General features: G+C 39.3%; 1 protein-coding gene across 1 annotated transcript; it reads left to right on the top strand.

The window, feature by feature from the left end:
* Positions 1–674: 674 nt before the first annotated feature.
* On the top strand, positions 675–1775 carry LOC120524176 (olfactory receptor 2F1-like). Its single transcript, XM_039746057.1, has 3 exons — positions 675–727; positions 836–1275; positions 1405–1775. The coding sequence occupies exons 1-3, from the start codon at positions 675–677 to the stop codon at positions 1773–1775; spliced, it is 864 nt and encodes a 287-aa protein (XP_039601991.1).
* The last annotated feature ends 21973 nt before the right edge of the window (positions 1776–23748 follow it).

Raw genomic sequence — 23748 nt, 5'->3', positions numbered from 1 at the left:
ACTAAGTAGTAAAGGTAAGAAGGTAGTAAAAATATATTTTTATTACGAAATTTGAAAATGAACTAAATGTGGAACATTTGGGTGTCCCTGAAAGGTTATTACGCGACAGGGGACAAAATGATCAAATATGGGACATGTCCTGTATATAAGGGACGTCTGGCAACCCTACATATACGAAGTATAGGGAAAGTATCGGAATCCTCCAAAAATAATATTTAGAGATTTTGATGAATCTCAATGTTTTAGACCTCCCTTTTTTGCAATAGTGTCTGTGTGTGTGTAAACACAATAACTTGAGTACACTTTTACTTAGGACAAACTAAATTTTACATACAAGTGTTAGGTACAAAAACGTAGATTTCTATCAACTTTTGGGAAGTGGTACTTTGCCTTTTAATTCATGCAGCTGCAGAGTCTGATTTATTCAACTTTACTTTTATAATGATTGTTCAATATATTATTAATTTGATTTGATTTGTTGTTGATGGTTCTTTAATGTACATACTATAACAATATAATCATTGTCTTGCGGTTTACTCCTCATATCTGAGTATATGAGAAAGTCTTGCGGAGACCACTCCCGATTTTTTCTGTTTTATTTATATTTCCCTGTGTGTGTTTTGTTCAATAAACAGAGGTTTTCGTTTACTATTTGAGTGCTGACGGGAGCTACAATGGTGCTTTGTCTTCCCTGGAGGCACAGATCTCGTGAAATTCCCTTTATGAGGTAAGTTCTACTACTGTACAGTATAAGCTGATTGATTGCTGAGAAGAATTTCTCTGTAGATAACCTCCATAAACTCAAACTTCTGCCTCTTTGTGTTTCTTTTACCAGAAGTTACACTGCAGGCATGAACCAAACCTCAGTCTCTGTGTCAGAGTTTATCCTTCATTGTACAGTTGACTCCAAGAGCAAAAGTTACACCATTGCTATCCTCACTGTGGTCTACTTGGTGACGCTGTTTGGGAACTGCCTGGTGCTTCGGGTCATAGCAATGAATCCTCAGTTACAAAACTCCATGTTTGCTGGCATTGCAGCTTTAGCGATAATTGACGTGGTTGGCAGCACAAATATTATTCCCAGACTAATTTCCATTCTTTCAGGCTGGGTGGCCATTCCCTATGGAGCTTGCTTGCTTCAGCTGCTCTTATCATTATATTTAGGGGGAGCAGAATCCTTTCTCTTGGCTTTCATGGCCTGTGACCGCTATGTAGCGGTTCTTCACCCACTGCGCTATTCAACACTGGTTACAAAAAGAGTCATCTGGGCTGCTGGTCTGTTCCTAAATATTATTCCGGCTGTTTTTGTTTTACCTGAGTTAGTTTTTATCACTGAGCTTTCTTTTTGTAACACTAATATTATAAATTTTTGTTTTTGTGATTATGTATTACTAATTAACATAGCCTGTAATGAAAACCCTAAATACTTTGACATTATGACAGTCACTTCTTTTGTGTTTGGGATTTGTCCATTTGTATTTGTTTTACTTTCCTATGCAAGGATTGCTTACGCTGCTCTGAAGATCTCATCTCTTGAAGGAAAAAAGAAGACTCTGAACACGGTGGCCACCCATCTGCTGGTGGTGGCACTGTTCAATGTTCCACTTTTAATAGCTTATATGTTAACAGGAGCAGGAGTGAAGCTGTCCGTTGAAGCAAACAATGCTATGATCATTGTAGCAGTTACTGTGCCGCCGATGTTCAACCCCATAATATACAGCTTCAGAAACAAAGAGATAAGAAGCAGCATCCAGAAACTTTTTAAAAGGGCATAAAATATCCCACACATTCTGAAAACCTCACATTTATGCTTTATAGTCAGTGAGATGCACATGCTGTGTACTGGTGGTATATTTATCATTAATGTCAATAGAATACATTTGTCATAGAATATTTTAAGAATTTCATTCTTGAATGTTAGTTATGGAAAAAATATTCTAACAGTTCTGTCAAAGCTTAGATATAAGACTCCGTTTCACGGGGTCATTTTTTGTATAACATCTATTTTATTTGTTATTGTAAGGAAGGGAAGTTTGGGGTTGTCGTGCAATCCGCATTTAACCCATCACTATACTCGTCATGAATCATAGCGGTTACAACCACTAGACGTTAAGGTCTTATTAAAGGCCATCTATCAGTCTTCTGTTTCTGTGTTAGTTAGTCAATCATCTTTGTCTCTGCCTACATATTTTCCTATCGCGAGCAACACATTGTGCCTCACCCTAGGTTAAGACCCATCTCTTGGAAGCCGGCTACCACTGTCCTCCGCCAGGTTGTTACAAACTGCTCTGGTTTTCTTCTTCTTCTAAGTAGTACATCTAAGAGCTACTTTTGGGAAACAATCGTGGTCCATTCTCAGTGCATTCCAAACACACTGGATTCAGCTGTGTTTGATTTCTAACAGCAAAACTGTGACAATTTGTCAAGATGCGTTAGATCTTCCTGAGATATTCATTATGGAAGGCATCCGAGCCATACAGCGTAACTGACTTTACATTGTGATTTTACAGTTGTGTGTTTGTTTTTGAGCGTTCATATTATTAAATAGCACAAGCAGATCCTTTGTGATGTTCCTTTTAAACAGCAGTGAGTGACTGACAGGTCCACTGGTAGTCCTTATTTTAAAATGTGACCAGCACTTTAGTCATATTACAACTGAATAAAGCACTTATGAATGTCTTTTTAGATACTGATAAATGTACCAAATAATTGTAATAAATGTTTTTATTTAATTGGATGTTTAATGAGTAAAAATATGCAAACCTTTGGAAACATTTTTTGTATAAGTTAGTCTTAAAATATGGTATGATCTTCATCTAAGTTACAATAATGAATAAACACAGTCTGATTTAACTAATAACATACAAATCGTTGTAACATTCTTGAACATACGGAAGACATCATTTAAACATTCCCAGTGTAGGTAGGAAAAAGTATGTGAACCTTAATATTAATAACTTTAATCACTGGAGTCTGAGTCAACAACCTATGGAATGAAAGGAGAAGTGTGGTTTAAAGCTACTATGACCAATAAGCAAAGACTCAAACATTTTAACTTTGCTATTCTCTAGATGTACGTGCTAGTGTTAGCCATACCTCAGTAAAAAGAGATCTCAGAAGAAATGTTGATCACCGTGAAGCTGGAAAACGTGACAAAGTAATTTCACAGAGCTTAGATATTCATCAGTCCACCGTTAGACAATGTGATGAATGGTGATAGACCTTTATTTGAACACCCAGGTAAAAATTTGGCTTTTTACAGAAGCTCTTTAAATCAGAAGCTCTTTAAATAAATAAATAATTATACACACAGGGCGGCACGGTGGTGCAGTGGGTAGTGCTGCTGCCTTGCAGTAAGGAGACCTGGGCTCGCTTCCCGGGTCCTCCCTGCGTGGAGTTTGGATGTTCTCCCCGTGTCTGCGTGGGTTTCCTCCCAAAGTCCAAAGACATGCAGGCTAGGTGCATTGGCGATCCTAAATTGTCCCTGGTGTGTGCTTGGTGTGTGTGTGTTTGTGTGTGCCCCTGCGGTTGGTTGGCGCCCTGCCCGGGGTTTGTTTCCTGCCTTGTGCCCAGTGTTGGCTGGAATTGGCTCCAGCAGACCCCTGTGACCCTGTAGTTAGGATATAGCGGCTTGAATAATGGATGGATGGATAAATATACACACATGTTGGTGTGAAAACGCACCAGAATGACTATAAAGCAACAAAATTAAAAAGAAAGGAAACATCTAACTTGGCTGTCACAGTCTTAGTAAGGAATTAAGCAGGCATATTGAGGCTGGTATAAAGGAGACCCCAAGTCACATTTCATGACACACTTCTGCTGAAAATTTAGAGTGCTGAAAGTCCTCTGTGTTAGTGTATCAGAGAGAGGATGTGCAGCTTTGTTCATAAAGACACTCAGTTTTGTTTTAATTCACTCCTTTACTACGACCTCCAGGGGGTCCAGAGTGCATCCTATAACTGAGTCTGCCCTTTTGATTACCTTTCTTGGTTCAGTGGGCTCCTCTTGAAGTGATGTTACTAGTCCAGTGCCATAACTAACGCTCCTTAATAATGCAGGTAATGTGCCTCATTTGGGACTCCATGAGCAACTTCTAATTTGATACAAATTTAAACCAATGGTACCCAAAGATTCTCCGAAGAGACACAGTACCAAAGGATTCCAGACTTCATCTCAGGTCACTGCGAAGCGTCTATGTCTCACAACCATTTAGCAAAACAGGAAGCACCAGCACTCTAAAGACTTGGACATTTTGTCGTTGTAGTAGTGGCCACATATTGTGTTGGGGGGACACATGGCCCTAAGAGCCAAACTCCATCCTCCTTTCCATTATCAAGGCCTCCTGGCTGAGTAGAGGACCATTCATTGTAGCCGAGATACCAGCCAACCTGTGTCTTCTATGACATTGTTTGTCGTTTTCTGCCAAAGGACTGGAGAACTGTATGTGGATAAATGCCCAGAGGCAAGAATGAAACACAGTGAAGGTTCCCAACCCAGTCCTATGAACAAAATAGTATTGTAGGTGCTGGTGATGAAGATTTTTATATAGAAAGCTCACCATTTCTAAGCTAGCACACAGTCAAAATCATAAAAAGAGGTGTATGCAGTGAGAAAAGGAAATCCAGCAGTAGATAGTATGGCCATCACAAAGCTCTGATCTAAACATCACTGAGTCATCCGGGGATTACCAGTAAGATGGCCAAAGTCTGCAGTGGAAATGGAGCAGGTGAACAAAAGGCATGGGACAACTGACCATACAAGGACCATCAAAAACTGCACGGCAGTGATCCTGAGAGAACTGGTGCTGTTTGTAAGGCAAAGGTGGGCAAACCAAACATCAATTTCATTGATGTGTGTTTTTGTTTACTGTGTTTTTGAGGAAGTTTATTGTTTAACAAAATCAATTCATGGCATTACTTCTGGAAGCATTCCTGCTCTACAGCATATTTCGTAAGTGCCTAAGCCTTTTGCATAGTACCATATACAAGTATATAATATATATACCGTAAAGGATAAATAGAGTATACATCATCCACCTTATGACAGACTCCACATTCAGAATCGAATGGCACTCCATTACAGTATACACTGACGTACACACGGTTATACCCCATTAACAACAGGACAATTTACAGTAGATGTGATGCTTAGATATGTTGATCATTTAAAAACATTCAAGTCTACAATCCATTAAATTCCTGGAGGTGACTTCAGCTTACTGCCAGTCTAGTCTAGAAATTACAGTTATTACAGGCTTCAATACACCAAAGGGTAAAAAAGCTGAGGGGGGCCTGCGTGTCATCATGCAGGTGTCAAGACGCCTCGACTTGTAAGTGCAATGGAGTCTCAAAGGACAGCAGGGTGAAAATAACAGAAGACAAGACACAAATCACACTTTCCATATGAGAGTTGGTGGTGTGCCTACCCTATAAATTCAAAATTATCTTGCTTATAAATTATTCTGTAGTGTTACCTGGTCTGCAGAAAGAAAAACATAGCAAAACAGTTTACAGATCTGATTCGATATCGCATGCATCATGTAAAATTATAATCGTTTAAACTCTAAAATGAAATATCACAACAGCATGAAGATACAGAGGGATTCTGCATATCACTGAAGACATACTTGAAGGTAAGAAATGTGATTCATGTTTTCTTTTAATCTGGAAGACTAAGAGAGGTAATATGAGAAATTATGTTACCTTATATGTTATTTGCAAATAAATAATCTTTATTATTATTGTCATTTTTTTTATAAATGTTTTATTGTGTCTGTCGTAACTTAAGTTCTACTTCATGGGTTTAGAAATCTTACTGTCTAGAAACAAAAAGAGAAGAAATAAAACTAAAATGGAGCAATAAAATCATTGACAGTTATGTGCAGTCGCCAGTGATGAGGTCAGCAGAGCGCAGACAGAACTCACCACAACGTTCATAATTCAGGTGTTGCCATCAAGCCACGGGTTCAAGGGTCTGAGGAGAAAAGGCGACTTGTTCAAATAGCTCAGATAATCTTTCATTCCGGTTGCTATTATTCTTCTATGTAAGTTTTACTTTAACAAATAAGTCATTAGGTCTGAATGCTATTTTAATTTTTACATGTCATAGGCATAATCCGATGCTATGCTATAAGTATTACTTTTAATGTGGATTATTTTATTATAATTTGCACAAAGTTTTTTATTTTTATTTAATGGCTGATTTTGTTCTGGTTTTGTGTGTAATATCTTGTCTTGGTCTCTTTCTAAGAACTTGCTGAAAAATCCAATTTCATTCTTGGGATAAGACAGGTGACGTGCATTGAAATGCGTACAACTAATATGTACTTTTATTATGACTTAATCAACTGTTCTGCCCCACATGTTTTAATCTCAGATTGTGATTTGTTGGACTGTACACTGAAATGGTCTTGTCATTTATTAACACACTTTTTAGAGTTGTTGTAAATGCTATTGTAATTCGCATAAGGGGACATTTACACAAAATGCTCCCCATGAGCTTCACGTATGCACACCTTTATCGCTTTTTTCAAGCACATCCAAAAATGTATCTTTAAGGCATATAGATTAGATTGAACTTTTTCTCTCCCCAGGTTCATATGTGGCTTTTTGAAGAAGCTCTTTAAATAAATAAATAAATCCACTCTATGGTCTGAACACACACCAGAATGACTACAAAGGACATTTATAAAGAAAGAAAACCTTCTGACTTGGTAGTCCCAGTCCCAATGACACATTATGGAAGCGTATTGCCATTGGTATAAAGGAGCCCCATTTGTGTTTCTTCACACACATCAGCTGAATAATTCTTTGGCTGAAAGTCCTCAGTGTTGGTTTGTCAGAGAGAGGATGTGCAGTGTTGTTCATAATGACACTCAGTTTTGTTTTCATTCTCACCTTTGCTACGACCTCCAAGGGGACCAGAGTGCATCCTATAACTGAGCTTGCCTTTTTAATTAGCCTGTTGATTTGGTGGGCCTCTCTTGAAGTGATGTAACTAGACCAGCATGCTGCAGCGTAGAAAATCATACTGGCCATCACAGAGTTGTAGAAGATGTGAAAGATGTCACTTCAAACTTATAAGGAACCTGGACACCTGAGCAGGTCCTTTTAATTAGCTTGATGATTTGGTGGGCCTCTCTTGAAATGATGTTATATAAACTCCAAAGTCTGCTTGGTTATGTTGCATAACACATACTGTATGTTGACTTTTACAATGAGTTACCATTACTGACAATCTCACCCGAGTGTTTAAGAGTGATGCACTTGACTTACATGAAGTATAGTATTCAATGAGTTACCATTACTGTAGTAAATCCTTCTACAGTGTGCTTAGGAAAAGCATTATCCTCTGTCATTTTATGTGGATGCACATTTCTGAGTGGTGTTAGGGGTGGGGCTTGTTGGCCCACCAGAATGCTGCCTGGCTGTCTTTGTGCAGTGGTGGCAGTCAGAGTGTAACACAATCTGGTTTGATCCTCTTGTCAATGTTGCTGTAGGCACATCAGCTACGCAAATGTGTTTAGCTCCACGATAAACTGATGCTGGTACATCACTTTCATTTTCAGTCTCCTTTTCCAGATCACTTGATCGAAATCGTCTGACAACTCAGATTCCAATTCAGCGATAACATGTAAAACATCGCTTATTTTGCTTTGTGTTTCCGCTTTGGTCTCTAGTTAATGCCAAAGCCATATTGTTTGCTCTTCGCTACTCATAATCAAATTTGTCATTAAAACCCCACCCAAATTCTTCTTCATCTTTTTCCTCTTCGTCTTATCCACCTTCAATGTTTTTCATCAACTTTCTCCAAGCAACACAGTCCTACACCTCCTCGACAGTCAAACCCTTTTCCTTCAAATCTTCTTTTGCTTTATTCATTCTCCTCCCATGCTTTCTCTTCTCCTCTGTTTTCATTTCCATCACTCTTTCACCCACATATTCATTGTCTCTGCTTATCACATATCCATACTGCTTCAATCTACTTTCCTGTCCTTTCTTTGTTGTCTCTCCCACTTTTGTTGTACCTCTGATTGTCTCATTTCTTATTCTGTCCTTTTTTGTAACTCCACACATCCATCGCCACATTCTCATTTCTGCCACATCGATCTTCTTCTCCTGTGCTCCCTTTGTTGTCCATGTCTCAGCTCCATACATCATTGCTGGTCCTACCACCCTCCTAAAAACTTGACCTTTAACCTTCACCTTAATTATTTAATCACACAACACTCCTGATACCTTCTTCCAATTTTTCTATCCAGCTCCTCAGTCCACCCAGATTCTGCTCAATCATCTCTCTTGTGCTTCAGCTCAATTAGCCACTTTGGTACTGTCTCTCCTACTTTTAGACCACATTCGTAGCCATAGTGCTCTTATTGAAACCCCCACCTTATTTGGTCTGACCACTTAAAAAAGAAAGATGTGCAAAGCTTTTTGATTTCTTGGTGGTTACTGTCCCTCAACATAGCTAGCTCCATCTCATCTGTGATTAGTCTGTCAGCCTACCTCACTGGTAATTCCGTGTAGCCCCACCTAGTCTTCAGATTGCTTTTTTTCACTGGAACCCACACTATATACCACAGTATAAAGGTGTGGGCTGCTTTCAAAGTAATAAATCCTGACATTTCATGGACAAAAAGTAGGTATTATTAAAGGGCCATCTCAAAACCTCAAGCAAATTACACAACGGGACACAGACAGGAAGAGGTGGAATCATGCGCTGGCAACTGAGAAGGTGTCTTCTTCTTGCAGACCTGTCACTCAGAGGGCTTCAGGTGGCTCAGGAATGTAGGTCCACTTTGAGTTACTAGAGGGAATTTCACGCCTGTGGCATGAAACTGGTTTTATGGTTTGGTTGAATATAATTCTAGGGTGAGGTTTATAGTGACTTCAGAGCAAAACATTCTTTGAGTCTGTCGTTTGGAGATAACTTTGGGTTGAAAACCTCCCTGGTGGTAGGGAAAGGCCAGGGCTGAATAAGTAAGTGGGAGAGAAAGAGAGAAAAGGCTTGGTGGTGAACAGTAGGGGAGCAAGTGGTGAAGCCACAGCACCAGACAAAAAAGGCAGACATGACTTACTGTATGTAGGAATGGGAAGGGAGGCAGCTTGGTTTTGCTTTTTACTTTCTCGCATACAAAGTATAGGGAAAGTATTGTAATTGTCCAAAAAGTCAACGTCGAGATTTTGATGAATTTCGACGTTTTAGACCTCCCTGAGTCAGAAAATACCATTTTTGGAATTATGTCTGTGTGTGTGTGTATGTAAACACGATAATTCGAGTATGCTTTTACTTATATCAACTAAATTTTGCATACAAGTATTAGGTACAAAAACATAGATTTCTATCAACTTTAGGGCTATTTCCTCTAACCGAAAGTGGTACTTTACCTTTTAATTCATGCAGCTGCAGAGTGTGATTTATTCAACTTTACTTTTTTAATAATTGTTCAATATATTATTAATTTAATTTGATGTTGATGGTTCTTTAATGTACCTACTATAAAAATATAATCATTGTCTTACGGTTTACTCCTTATATCTGAGTATATGAGAAAGTCTAGGGGAGACTACTCCTGATGTTTTCTGTTTAATTTGTATTTCCCTGTGTGTGTTTTGTTCAATAAACAGACATTTTGGTTTACTATTTGAGTGCTGACGGGAGCTCCAAGGGTGCTTTGTCTTCTCAGGAGGACACAAATCTCGTGAAATTCCCTTTATGAGGTAAGTTCTACTACTGTACAGTATAAACTGATTGACTGTTGAATAGAATTTCTCTGTAGATAACCTCCATAAACTCAAGCTTCTGCCTCTTTGTGCTCCTTTTAACAGAAGTTACACTCCAAACATGAACCAAACCTCAGTATCTGTTTCAGAGTTTATCCTTCATTGTACAGTTGACTCCAAGAACAAAGGCTACACCATTGCTATCCTCACTGTGGTCTAATTGGTGACGCTGTTTGGGAACTGCCTGGTGCTTTGGGTCATAGCAATGAATCCTCAGTTACAAAACTCCATGTTTGCTGGCATTGCAGCTTTAGCGATAATTGACGTGGTTGGCAGCACAAATATTATTCCCAGACTAATTTCCATTCATTTAGGGTGGGTGGCCATTCCCTATGGAGCTTGCTTGCTTCAGCTTCTCTTAGCATTATATTTAGGGGGAGCAGAATCCGTTCTCTTGGCTTTCATGGCCTGTGACCGCTATGTAGCGGTTCTTCACCCACTGCGCTATTCAACACTTGTTACAAAAAGAGTCATCTGGGCTGCTGGTCTGTTCCTAAATATTATTCCGGCTGTTTTTGTTTTACCTGAGTAAAACTGTTTCTTTTTGTAACACTAATATTATACATTTTTGTTTTTGTGATTATATATTACTAATTAACATAGCCTGTAATGAAAGTCCTAAATACTTTGACATTATGACAGTCACTTCTTTTGTGTTTGGGATTTGTCCGTTTGTATTTGTTTTACTTTCCTACGCAAGGATTGCTTACGCCGCTCTGAAGATCTCATCTCTTGAAGGAAAAAAGAAGACTCTGAACACGGTGGCCACCCATCTGCTGGTGGTGGGACTGTTCAATGTTCCAATTTTAATAATCTGTATGTTAACAGGAGCAGGAGTGAAGCTGTCCATTGAAGCAAACAACGCTATTTTAATTGTAGCAGGCACTGTGCCGCCGATGTTCAACCCCATAATATACAGCTTCAGAACCAAAGAGATAAGAAGCAGCATCCAGAATTTTTTTAAAAGAGCATAAAATATCCCACACATTCTGAAGATCTTATTTATGCTTTATGGTCAGTGACATGAACATGCTGTGTACTGCTGGTATATCTATCATTAATGTCAATATAATACATACAGCCTTTGTTTTTTTATATTTTATTTTTGATTTTCATTCTTGAACGTTAGTTAAAAATTTTTTTAGATACAAGACTCCACATGAAGAACACTGACAGCTCATAAGCATCAAGGCAGTCAAAGAGAAAGAAAAAGGAAAGTATCCTGACTTTAAGGTCTTGCTATATGTTAGTTAGTCAGTCCTCTTTGTCTCTTCCTCCATGTTTTCCAATCTTGAGCATCAAGTTGTGCCTCACCGTAGGTTAAGTCTCACCTTTTTGAAGCCATCTATCACTGTCCTCTGCCAGGTTGCTTCAAACTGCTCTTGTTTATCTTCTTCCAAGTGGTGTCCATCTCATGGCTATGTTTGGGAAACGATCAGATTCTTCTGTGTTTGATATCTAACGCCAAAACTGTGACAATTTGTCTTTTTATAGAGCTGCTCATTTCAGACCATTACTGGTCAAAAGATACGGCAGATCTTCCTGAGGCATTCATTATGGAAAGCATCAAGCGTCCTCATATCAATTTAACAACTCAGCAGCATACCAAGCCGTACAGCAGAACTCTGAGAATTTTACATTGTGATTGTACAGCCTTGTGTTTGGTTTTGAGCATTCATATTATTAAGTAGCACAAGCAGATCCTTTGTGATGTTCCTGTTAAACAGCAGTGAGTGACTGACAGATCCACTGGTAGTCCTTATTTTAAAATGTCACTTGCACTGTCTTTTTAAATAATGATAAATATACCTATTAATTGTAATAAATGTTATTAATTAATTAGATGTTTATTGATTAAAAGTATGCAAAACCTTTGGAAATATTTTTTGTGTAAGTTTGTCTATAAATATGGTATGATCTTCATTTGTGTTACAATAATAAACAAACACAGTCTGGTTTAACTATGTGAAAGCCAACCCGGACACAGACAGGCAGGTGACAGGTTTGCCACACTACACGCATCACACCAAGACACATGGCTCACAGCCCAATACTGTCCCTCCTTGCCACCAGTCCTTCTCCCTGCACTCCTCCTCAGGCTTTGTCCTCTTCTTCCCAACTCTGGCCTAAGAATGGTGGGGATTGGCCCCTTTTCATAGGGCACCCCGAAGGACTCCAGGTGCCCAACGAGTTTCCTCTGGCCACACTTCCAGGTGTGGTGGAAGTGTGGCCAAATAAGGCCCTGGAAAGGTCCATGCACCCCCTGGTGGTGGCCACAGGTTCCAAGATAGTTGAGCTCCCATGCTCATGACCCATGGCCCTGCTGGAAACCAAGGGGGCTGCCCTCTCCCCCAGTCCTTCCACACTCTGGGCATCCTGGCCAGGTAAGGGTTCCGGCCACCCTCCACAGCTAATAACATAGAAATCGTTGTAACATTCTTGTACATACTGAAGACATCATTCAAATATTCACAGTGTAGGTAGAGATAAAGTATGTGAACCTCAACATTAATAACTTTAACCAAACCTCACTGGGGTCTGGAGTTGGCCGAATTGGATTTCATCCAATGGAACGAGAGGGGAGGTGTGGTTTAAAGCTACTTTGACCAATATGCAAAGACTCAAACATTTTAAATTTGATATTCACAAGATGTATCTGCTAGTGTTAGCCATACCTCAGTAAAAAGAGATCTCAGAAGATCTACAATCAAGAAATGTTGATTGTCAGGAAGCATGAAAGGATTACAAAGTAATTTCACAGAGCTAAGAAATTCATTAGTCCACAGTAAGACAACAATTTTTTTTTATTTTTAATACATTTGCAATAACCTCAAGTAAACTTTTTTCATGTTGTCATTATGGGGTGTTGTGTGTAGAATTCTGAGGAAAAAAATGAATTGAATCCATTTTGGAATAAGGCTGTAACATAACAAAATGTGGAAAAAAAGTGATGCGCTGTGAATACTTTCCGGATGCACTGTAGTAGAGATAGTGCGTGGAAACTGGGCATTGGAAGAACTTGATTTAGTACCGTGGATGCTCTCCCTAGAGTTGGGTGCCAAGATGATTTCAATGGCACAATGCAAAATGGTCAATGAGGTAAAACAGAACACACAAGTAACAGCTACAGTCCAAAAGGAATTATTAGAACAGGTTAACATCTTTGTTCATTAATCACCAACACGCAAAACATTAAAAAGTCATGGTGTCCATGGCAGAGGAACAAAGATGTCAAAAATAACATTGCTGCAACTGTAAAGATGACAAACATCAACATGAAACTCCACAATTCATTTGTAAAAATGCTTTGTGAGTTTATAAAGCAAAGAATACACAGCAGTATATAAACAGCTCTGCATATCAATATAAACTTCTTATTTCTATGATGAAGTATGGTGGAGTGAGTATCATGATTTTGGGCTGCTTTGCTGCCTCACGTCCTTGACAGCTTGTCATCATCAATGGTAAGGTGAATTCCCAAGGTATACTACAGGATAATGTCAGGGTGGTTATTCACCAGCAGAAGCTCAGTAGAAGTGGTGCAACAGGACAATGACACTAAACACCAAAAATAAATCCACAACACAGTGGTTTCCAAAGAAGACAATCCACCTTTTGGAGCAGCCCAGTCAGAGCCAGGACCTTAACCCAACGGAGATGTTGAGGAATGATCTCAACATAGCTGTTCACACCAGACAACCTAAGAATATGGCTAAGTTGAAGCAGGTCTCTATGGAAGAATGGTCCAAAATACCTCCTGAATGTTGTGCAGGTCTAATCTGCAGATACTTAAAGTGCTAAAGAGAGGTAATTGCTGCCAGGCAAAGTTTAGCTGATTATTAAATCCAAAGGTTCACTGACTTTTTTCACAGCACATTGTGAATATTTGATGGGGGTGTTCAATAAAGACAAAAATTTATAATTATTTGGGTGTTATTAGTGTAAGCATTGTCATATGTGTGTGCATAGGGGAAGCTTAAGTGCCCTGTGGTGCCCCAGCTGTATATCGTTGTTTGTCTGATGTCTACCAGCATATTGTGTTTGTCTATATTTGTGACTTATATTAAGATCATTGCCAGTATTTATCAAGTGTTTCAGAATAAGAAAACAAACCTAATTGGTTCAAAGATTGTAGAGAGACGCAAATTTGGTGTTTTGTTTTTGTCTCATTGATACTAACATCCTGGACACTCTAATGATGTAAGACCTTAAATTTATATGGTATATAGTTGGTTCAGAGCCTTTCCTTATTATGCACATGTATCTGACCCTCTCTTGACCGGCTCTCCCTCTCTCAAGTGCTTTCCCATGAAGCCTTTTTCTCAGACCCTTGTCGTTATTTTTGAGGCAGCTTTTTCACCTACCATCTGCTTTTTCTGCAGTCTTCGAAGGTGACTCTCTGCATGTCTCCCATGCTGTTTCTCTTCCTCATGTGTCTCAAACACCAAAGCCATAATGACCAATCAGACTGCTCAGCAGGACTGGACACACAGACCATAGCATTTTTTTATACAGTATAGTAGATGTCCAAAGAACACTATACAAATAAAAACAAATTCCAAGAAACAGTTTGGTAATATCCCATGATTGATAACACCTGTTTACTCTCTCTTTGTTCCTTGGAAGTAGCACTGTAAAATAGAGGAAAGAGCTTAATATTTTTAAAACATTATTCTTATATTTTTATTTACTGTTTTCTTGTGAATTTATGTTATGCAACACTGCATTGTTGTCACTGTGATACTTTTAGCAGTGGTTCTGTTTGACAGGCATGTAAGTAAAATTATTCATTATGCCATCAGTCAGATTTAAGACGGACATGCCCATCATTTTGTATCCTGGGTAAAGAAAACTCTTCATGAAGAATCAAACTTTCCAGCCCAATTTAGGGAAATTATGTTACGTCATGCCTCAGATTCCCAATTGGATTGAGATCTTGGCTTTAAAGAGGCTATTCTGAGACATTTCAATGATTCCCTTTAGACCACTCCAGAGTAACTTTAGCAGTATGTCTAGGGTGATTGTCCTGCTGCAGGATGAACCTTAATCCCAATCTCGAATCTCTGGAAAAATAAAACAGTATTTCTTCAAGAATTGTCCTGTGTTTAGTGCCATCCATCTTTCCTTCAGTCCTGAAACGTTTTTCTGTCCTCACAGCCTGTTGCTGCCACCACCATAATTCATTGTGGGAATGGTGATGGGAAGTGTTGGGTTTGCGCCACACATGATATTTTCCCATGATGGCCAAAAAGTTCAATTTTAGTCCCACCTGAACAGATAACCTACTTCCATGTGTTTGGGGAGTTCGTCACATGATGTTGGACAAACTCCAAAACAGCTTTTCTCATTTTTTTCTTTAAGCAATGGCTTTTTTTTTCTGGCCACTCTTCCATAAAGCCTCACTCTGTGGACTGTATGGCTTAATGTGGTCCTATGGACAGATACTTGAGCAGAGAGCGGCGGCGTCTCCCACAGGCACGTAGCCCTTCGAAAGCACCCCCGAGCAAGTTCACCTGAGGTAAAGCCGGCAGCTGACCAGTAGAAATAACCGGCAGTGAGAAATTAAAGTCGATCGCTCAGCGGGTGGTGGAAACTTAAAGCGACGGTGATTCAGCTGAACACGGAAAGCGCCGAAGCACCTATAAAAACGGCAAAGATGACTTCAACACTTAATGTAAGTTCCATCTGCTCTCTGCCCATCGAGGGCACGTTTACATGTTGTGTGTCCTGCAGTATGTACAGCTCAGGTTTTCCGGCCGACAGTGCAGATAGCTTCACCTGCCAAAAATGTTTAGTTAATCTAGAGTTGGTCGGGAAAATACGCGAATTGGAGGACCGCGTTAGGAATCTGATAGCGATTAGGCAAACCGAAAATTGGATCGACTCGGTTTGTTTAGACAATTCGGCTACATCTGATTCGGCTTCAGTCTCTCCAGGTCCCACTGTAGTCAGTGCAGGCCGAAATCAGCAGCACCAATTCAGCCACAGGGCGAGTGGGTAACAGTAAGACGGGGGTCTAAGAATCCAAAATGTAGTCCCCCGGCACCCAGGTCACCAATTCGGACCCAGAACAGGTTCTCAGCTCTCCGCGCCTGTGGAAACTGAGAATAATAAAGTGCTCATAATTGGCGATTCCATAGTGCGGAATGTTAGAATTCCAAACTATGTTAAACCAGCAGTTAATGTTAAGTGCCTTGCAGGGGCCAAGATTTCTGGCATAAAGGCCGCATTGGACCGTGTTGCCGACGATGAAGTATCTACCTTATTGCTGCATGTCGGCACTAATGATATTTATTTACAGCAATCTGAGGTATTAAAGCGAACTTCATCTCTCTATGCACCAAAGCTAAAACAAAATGTCGGAATTTAATTGTATCTGGTCCCTTACCAAGATTATATAGAGGGATGTGATTTATAGCAGATTGCATTCCTTTCACTGCTGGCTAGAAACCTGGTGTGCAAATAAAAGCATAGCATTTGTGAACAATTGGGATGATTTTTGGGAAAGGCCTGGATTTTTCAGAAGAGATGGTCTTCATCCTAACTGGAGGGAATCTTATGTATTATCCCAAAATATGGCAGCAAAACTGCCTGGTTGACTGATTAGAGCACCATCCAGGCCGCAGTCATGTGATCTTAAATCACAGGCTGTTCTTTATCCCACCTGTTATTTTCCTGAAGCTGTTACCCATAATCCCTGTTGTGGGGCATCCAGTAAATTTAGTCTTGATACAAACCATAAATTAATTGATAACCAAAAATAAGGTGTATAATTAGACCAAGGGATAAAACCAGACACTCCACCAGGGGCATCTGTAATAGAAATTTAATTCAAATTAAAACAAACCATATATCAGCAGTTCAGAAAGAACCATGCAGTTTTAAATGCTGTTTATTGAACATTCGCTCTCTTGGCACTAAAGCTGTTTTGGTAAATGATATATATTAAGTACAAAATCTGATCTGTGTCTTCTTACTGAAACCTGGCTTAGTAAATGTGACACTGTTCCCTAGCTGAGGCGTCACCAGATGGATACTCGTTCCTTCATAAGTCTAGAGATTCTGGTCGAGGAGGAGGCCTTGGAATAATTCATTGTAACAAAATGCAAATCACTCCTAAAAATTTAGGCAACTTTACATCCTTTGAGGCATTCATTTTAAATATTAAAACAGATTCCAACACAATTATAGTGCTAGTCTACAGACCACCAGGGCCATATTCATTGTTCATGACTGAATTTAGCAACCTTCTGTCTGATTTGGCTATAAATTATGATCACGTAGTTCTGATGGGGATTTTAATGTACACATTGATGTGGAAACTGACACTTTTAGCAAATGTTTTACTTATTTGTTAAATTCAGTAGGATTTTGTCAGATTGTCAAAGGTCCAACTCATAATCATAACCATACATTAGATTTAATTATAACTTACAAAGTTGAAATTCAAAATTTAAATATTACTCCATTAAATGTAGTTATTTCCGATCACTTCTTAATTACATTTGATTTAGTTCTGCCCATGCCAAGCACTCACAGATTAAAACAAAGACAGTGCGACATCTAGATTGTAATTCTGCTTCAAAATTTATAGATACCTTGAGTAAGTCGAGTGTAATTGTGGAAAACCATTTAGATCAGTTAACATCAAATGTAAACGTGGAAAACAATTTAGATCAGCTAATATCACATTATAATGTGACCTTGAGAGATGCTCTGGACACAGTGGCTCCCTAAAACAAAAGTGATCAAAGCACATAGAAACTCTCCCTGGTTTAATGAAAATACTCGAGCTCTTAAATTAGAGTGTCGAAAACTGGAGCGCAGATGGAGAACAACAAAGCTACATGTCTTTCAAATTGCATGGACAGAGAGTGTAAATAAATATAAAAAAGCCCTCTTTAAAGCTCGCTCAGAATACTATTCTACATTAATAGATAGCAATAATAAAAATCCTAGGGTACTTTTAGAGCAGTGGCTAAATTAACAAATGGGAATTCAGATCAACAGTGCAAAATACCAACAGATATTAGCAGTACAGACTTTATGAACTTCTTCAATGAGAAAATTAAAAATATAAGATCCCAGATCTCAGCATCACAGTACAAACCAAATACTAGCTTAGCAGACCCTGCCACATTGCATTCAGCACTTTAATAATTTTAATCCTGTAACTCACAGGAAGTCTTAACTTTAATTACTAAAATGAAGCCCACTACTTGTTCCCTAGATCCAGTGCCAACAAAACTAGTAAAAGTGCAATGGATGTTCTTGCAGCCCTATTCTAACATTATCAATAGTTCATTACTGCATGGCACGTACCTGATGCACTAAAAGTGTCAGTCATTAAACCTTTACTTAAAAAGTCAGACCTAGACCCACACATACTAAATAACTATAGGCCTATTTCAAATTTACCATTTCTCTCTAAAATACTAGAAAAGTAGTCGCCAGTCAGCTTCAGTCACACCTTACGCATTACAATTTATTTGAGAAATTCCAGTCTGGCTTTCGCACTGGTCATAGTACAGAAACGGCACTAACACGGGTTGTAAATGACATTCTGATATCCTCTGATGAAGGAAATTCCACTGTAATTATGTTGTTGGACTTAAGTGCAGCATTTGACACCATTGACCATTCTATTTTACTGCACAGGCTAGAAAACGATGTTGGGCTTACAGGCCCGTGCTCGCTTGGTTCAGTTCTTATTTATCAAATCGATTCCAGTATGTACAGAAATGTGCAGACAGTACTCCATCATTATACACAGAAGTTCAATATGGTGTCCCAGGGCTCAGTACTGGGACCTTTACTGTTTTCACTTTACATGCTTCCACTGGGATCTCTCATTAGGAAACATAATGTTAATTTTCACTCGTATGCAGATGACACCCAGTTATACCTTTCATTTAAATCAAATGAAGTTTCTCCGATGTTGTCTTTAATTAGTTGTGTTAGTGAATTAAAGGAATGGATGAATGAGAACTACTTGTCTTTAAATACAGATAAAACAGAGATGTTAATTGTTGGAGGGAATGACGCTGATCACAGCAATATTTTGTCGTCATTTAACTCAGTTGGAATCCCAATTAATTTTACTGAATCAGCCCACAATCTAGGAGTTATCTTTGACTCTAGCATGTCATTTAAAGCACATATTACAAAGTCGTCCAAAACATGTTTTTTCCATCTTAAAAATGTTAGGAAATTAAGGCTTTCTAAATAAACAGGATTGTGAGAAATTAATTCATGCATTTATCTCTAGTAGGATTGACTACTGCAATGCGGTGTTCACTGGCTGTTCAAACTGTTCTCTATACAGCCTCCAGTTAATCCAAAATGCGCTGCAAGAATTATTACAAGAACAAGAAAATATGAACACATAACCCCAGTTCTTAAATCTTTACACTGGCTCCCAGTTAAGTTTAGGGCAGATTTCAAAATCCTCCTTTTAACATATAAAGCATTAAATGGCCAAGGTCCGGCTTACTTGTCTGAACTTATCATGACTTACAAACCTGAGCGCACATTAAGATCTCAAGATGCCGGTCTGCTTAGGATTCCAAGGATTAATAAAATAACAGTGGGAGGTCGAGCTTTTAGTTACAGGGCCCCTAAACTGTGGAATGGTCTTCCTGCTTCCATAAGAGATGCCCCTCGGTCTCAGCCTTTAAATCCCGGCTGAAGACTCACTACTTCAGTTTAGCATATCCTGACTAGAGCTGCTGATTAACTGTACATACTGCATCTCTGTTGTTAGTCATTAGCACTATAACATAAGTAACATGATAATTATATTTGAATACTAACCCTCACCTATTCTGTTTCTTTTCTCGGTACCCAAATGTGGCAATTGGTGCCACGGCCCACCTGCCAAGTTGTTTGCCTGCCTATGGTAAAGTCATCCCTGATGGAGGATCACAGGAATCATGGGAAAGAGGGGTCCTTTCATCGAGCAACGTTTCAGCCGTGGCATGGCCAAATGGGGAGGCAGCTAGATGGATGAGGTCTCCAGGACTCTAAAAATATCCAACCCTAATTATGTCATATCATCTACTGTTAAACCGTACTTCTAAAATTTTTATTATTATGCTGTATTAAGGAATTGTTCTGTTCTGTGTATTGTATTGTATTGACCCCCTACTTTTGACACCCACTGCACGCCCAACCTACCTGGAAAGGGGTCTCTCTTTGAACTGCCTTTCCCGAGGTTTCTTCCATTTTTCCCTACAAGGTTTTTATTGGGAGTTTTTCCTTGTCTTCTCAGAGAGTCAAGGCTGGGGGCTGTCAAAAGGCAGGGCCTGTTAAAGCCCATTGCGGCACTTCCTGTGTGATTTTGGGCTATACAAAAATAAACTGTATTGTATTGTATACTCCCATCTCTGCTGTGGAGCTTTGCAGCTCCTTCAGTGTTCTCCTTGATGTCTTTGTTGTGCCCCTGATAAATGCCCACCTTGTCCGGTCTGTGAGTTGTGGTGGGCAGCCTTCTCTTTTCAGGTCTGTAGTGGTGCTATATTAATTCCATTTTCTTATAATGGATTTAATAGTGCTCTGTGGGATATTAAAACTTTGGGATATTTTTTTATAACCCAACCCCATTCTCTATTTCTCCACAACTTTGTCTCTGACCTCTTTGGAGAGCTCCTTGGTCTTTATGTTGCTTGCATAGTGGTGTTGCAGAGTCAGGGGCCTTTCAAAGTAGACAATATGTGACAACATGTGACAGATCATGTGACACTTTGACTGCACACTGATGGACCCTAATTCACTAATTATGTGACTTGTGAAGTTAAAAGGTTGGACCAGATATAATTTAGGGGTTTCATTGCAACTGGGATGAATACAAAGGCACTCACAACTTTTCATTTTTTAATTGTTTTTTTATATATATGAACATAAATTTTGTATATATGTGCCTTAAACTCCTGATTTGCCAAAGTGTTGCTGAAACTCCCCACTTTCCTTATTATGTTTCTTTAATGTCTTTAACACTAACCCTAACCCTATAAAGTCTTCCCTCAGGAATTACAATCAAAAGTAGATTCTCAATAACAGAGGAAATGCTTCGGTGGTCCTGAACAATAGCAATTACACAACACATACACAGACTAGGGTGCTCCACTATTGCATACACGTGGTGTGAGATGGGTATTTGGCCAACTAACTAAGAAATGCTTTTAAATTAAAAATAATAAAATAATTAAAAATAACCTACCCCAAGTGGGGAGGTCCCAAAAATGAAGAAAACAATCTTTGAAAAGAACGATTGGGATTCATCTACCCCTATGTAGCAGCAGAATAGAAGCAGGGAAATGGGATAGTACGACTGAAGTTAGACAGACAGTACCTTCCACTCGCATTTATCGGTATACTGGAGAATATTCGGGAACTTGGCTGCTGTTCTCAAACCTAACTCTAAGCCTAACCTGCCAGTACTCTTAGTTTGGAACTTTGACATAGCTGGAAATGAAAAATGATGTTAATATTTTCTTTCATAATTAACATCCAAGAATGAAATTCTTGAAATATTTAAATGTTTAGAATGCTGTAATTCCACAATATTTTTTTTTTTTTTTACCAATCCGGTTATTTTTGTGTCTAACCTCATATATATTTTAATGACAATAATCTAAATATACCAGTGATGCACAGCATGTATATCACATGGATCATACAACATCTGAGGTCTTCAGCATGTGTATCATATTTTATGGCCTTTTAAAAAGTTTCTGGATGCTGCTCCTTATCTCTGTGTTTCTGAAACTGTAAATTATGGGGTTGAACATTGGCGGCACAATGACTGCTACAATGATCATGGTGTAGTTTGCTTCGGAGGTCATTCTTACTCCAATTCCAGGTAACATAGTGTATAACAAAAGTGGAATATTGGACAGGCCCACCACCAGCAGATGGGTGGTCACCGTGTTCAGAGTCTTCTTTTTTCCATCAGCAGATGAGATCTTCAGAGCAGCGTAAGCAATCCTTGCGTAGGATAGTAAAATAAATATAAATGGGCAAATACCAAACAAGAAAGAAGAGACTGACAAAACGAGGAAGTATTTAGGATTTTCATTGCAGGCTATGCTAACTAGTAATATAAAGTCACAAAAACAATAATGTATGATGTTAGTGTAACAAAACGAAAGCTCAGTTATAAAAATTAAAAACGTTAAAACAAAAGCAGCTGGAAGAATATTAAATAACAGACCAGCAACCCAGATGGTGGTTGTTGTAGCAAGTGTAGAATAGCGTAAAGGATGGAGAACAGCCACATAGCGGTCACACGCCATGAAAACCAAGAGACAGGATTGTGCTGCCCCTAAATATAATGATAAGAGCAGCTGAATCAAGCAAACTCCATATGGAATAGCCGTCCAGCCTGAAAAAACGGCGATTAGGGTGGGAATAAAATTTGTGCTGCCGACCAAGTCGATCACCGCTAAAGCTGCAATGCCAACATACATGGGCTTTTGTAACTGAGGATTCAAAGCTATGACCAGAACTACCAGGGAGTTCCCAAACAGCGTCACCAGGTAGACCAAAGTGAGGATAGCAATTGCATAGCTTTTCTTCTGGGATTCAACTGTACAATCAAGGACAAACTCTGAGACGGACACTGAGGTTTGGTTCATTCCTGGACTGTCACTTCTCCTACAAGAAACACAAAGAGATGGAGGATTGGGTTAATGGAGGTGATCTACAGAGAAGATATTATCAGCCCTAAATAAACTTAACACTGTACAGTCATAGTCAGTACCTCATCAAGGGAATTTCATGAAATCTGTGTCCTGTAGACAAGGCAGAGGATCCTTGTAGCTCCCGTCTGCACTCACAGTAATACTAAAGAGGACAAATGAAAAGATCTGTTTATTGAACAAAACACAAGGGCGATACAAATTAAACAGAATAAAACAAACCCAAGCTGCCTCCCTGCCCTTCCTTACATAAATCATGTCTGACTTTTTGTCTGGTGCTGTGGCTTTCCCACTTGCTCACCTACCACATACCACGAATCCTTCTCTCTCCAACCAAATTATATAACTCTGGCCTTTCCCTACCACCAGTGAGCTTTCATCCCAAACTGTCCTCCAAACCTCAGACTCAAAGAGAACACTTTAAACCTCTCCAGGGGATTATAACCTCCTGAGTCCTAAGACCAGTTCCATGCTACAGGGCCACTAGTCTAAAACTCTCTGTAGTAGCTCTGAGAGGTCCTCCCTTCCTAAGCCATCTAGAGCAATTGACTGACCACGTCTTACTTTTTTTAGAAGGTCTGGTAACTTTGTGCTAGTTGGTGACCAAGTCAGCTACTGGGTTGCCTGCTAATTATTCCAACACTTACTGTCTGTGCCCTGCTACTCTAATCTGTTTGAAGTTCACAGTGGGCCTAATAGTCTGTTGGCTATGCCTTTGAAGTGCCAAATATTATTAATGTGAAAGCTTCCCACACCTTTACACTGTGTTAAATATTGTAGGTGCAGTTACAGAAAGCATTTGAACACCAGGTGGGGATAGCAGCATGAAATAATCAGTGAAGTGGGGCTGGCAGACAAATCGGTGTAGAGGAAGGAGACAGCAATGGAAGGAGATGATGGAGTTGAAGTACAAGAGGGCAGATTGAGGAGAATTTCTGTATCTGGAGGGAGCTATGATGGTCTCTGCACCACACACACACACACATGCAAACACTAATTGTGGAGGAAAGCAAGCGCAGATGAGCTGTGAAGAAAATCATCACCACAGTATAAAAGCACGTGGGCCCTGAGAAACGCATACAGTGGAGGAAGGCTTATCCATTCAAGCAGCAAAGACACCCTAAACCTTACAAAACACTTACAATTTGGAAAGTAATTAAGAATGTTGCCTTGGGCAATTCTTAAAAAAATCATTTGAAAAAGAGAGGTATAATTCATAATCTTGTAACTCCTTTATGAAAGAAAGGAAGACAGAAAACAAAGCT

The sequence above is a fragment of the Polypterus senegalus genome, chromosome 2, assembly GCF_016835505.1.
Source record: "Polypterus senegalus isolate Bchr_013 chromosome 2, ASM1683550v1, whole genome shotgun sequence".
In the NCBI taxonomy this organism is placed as follows: domain Eukaryota; kingdom Metazoa; phylum Chordata; class Cladistia; order Polypteriformes; family Polypteridae; genus Polypterus; species Polypterus senegalus.
Note: the sequence above shows the minus strand (reverse complement) of the source record. Positions and strands in the feature narration are given on the sequence as shown.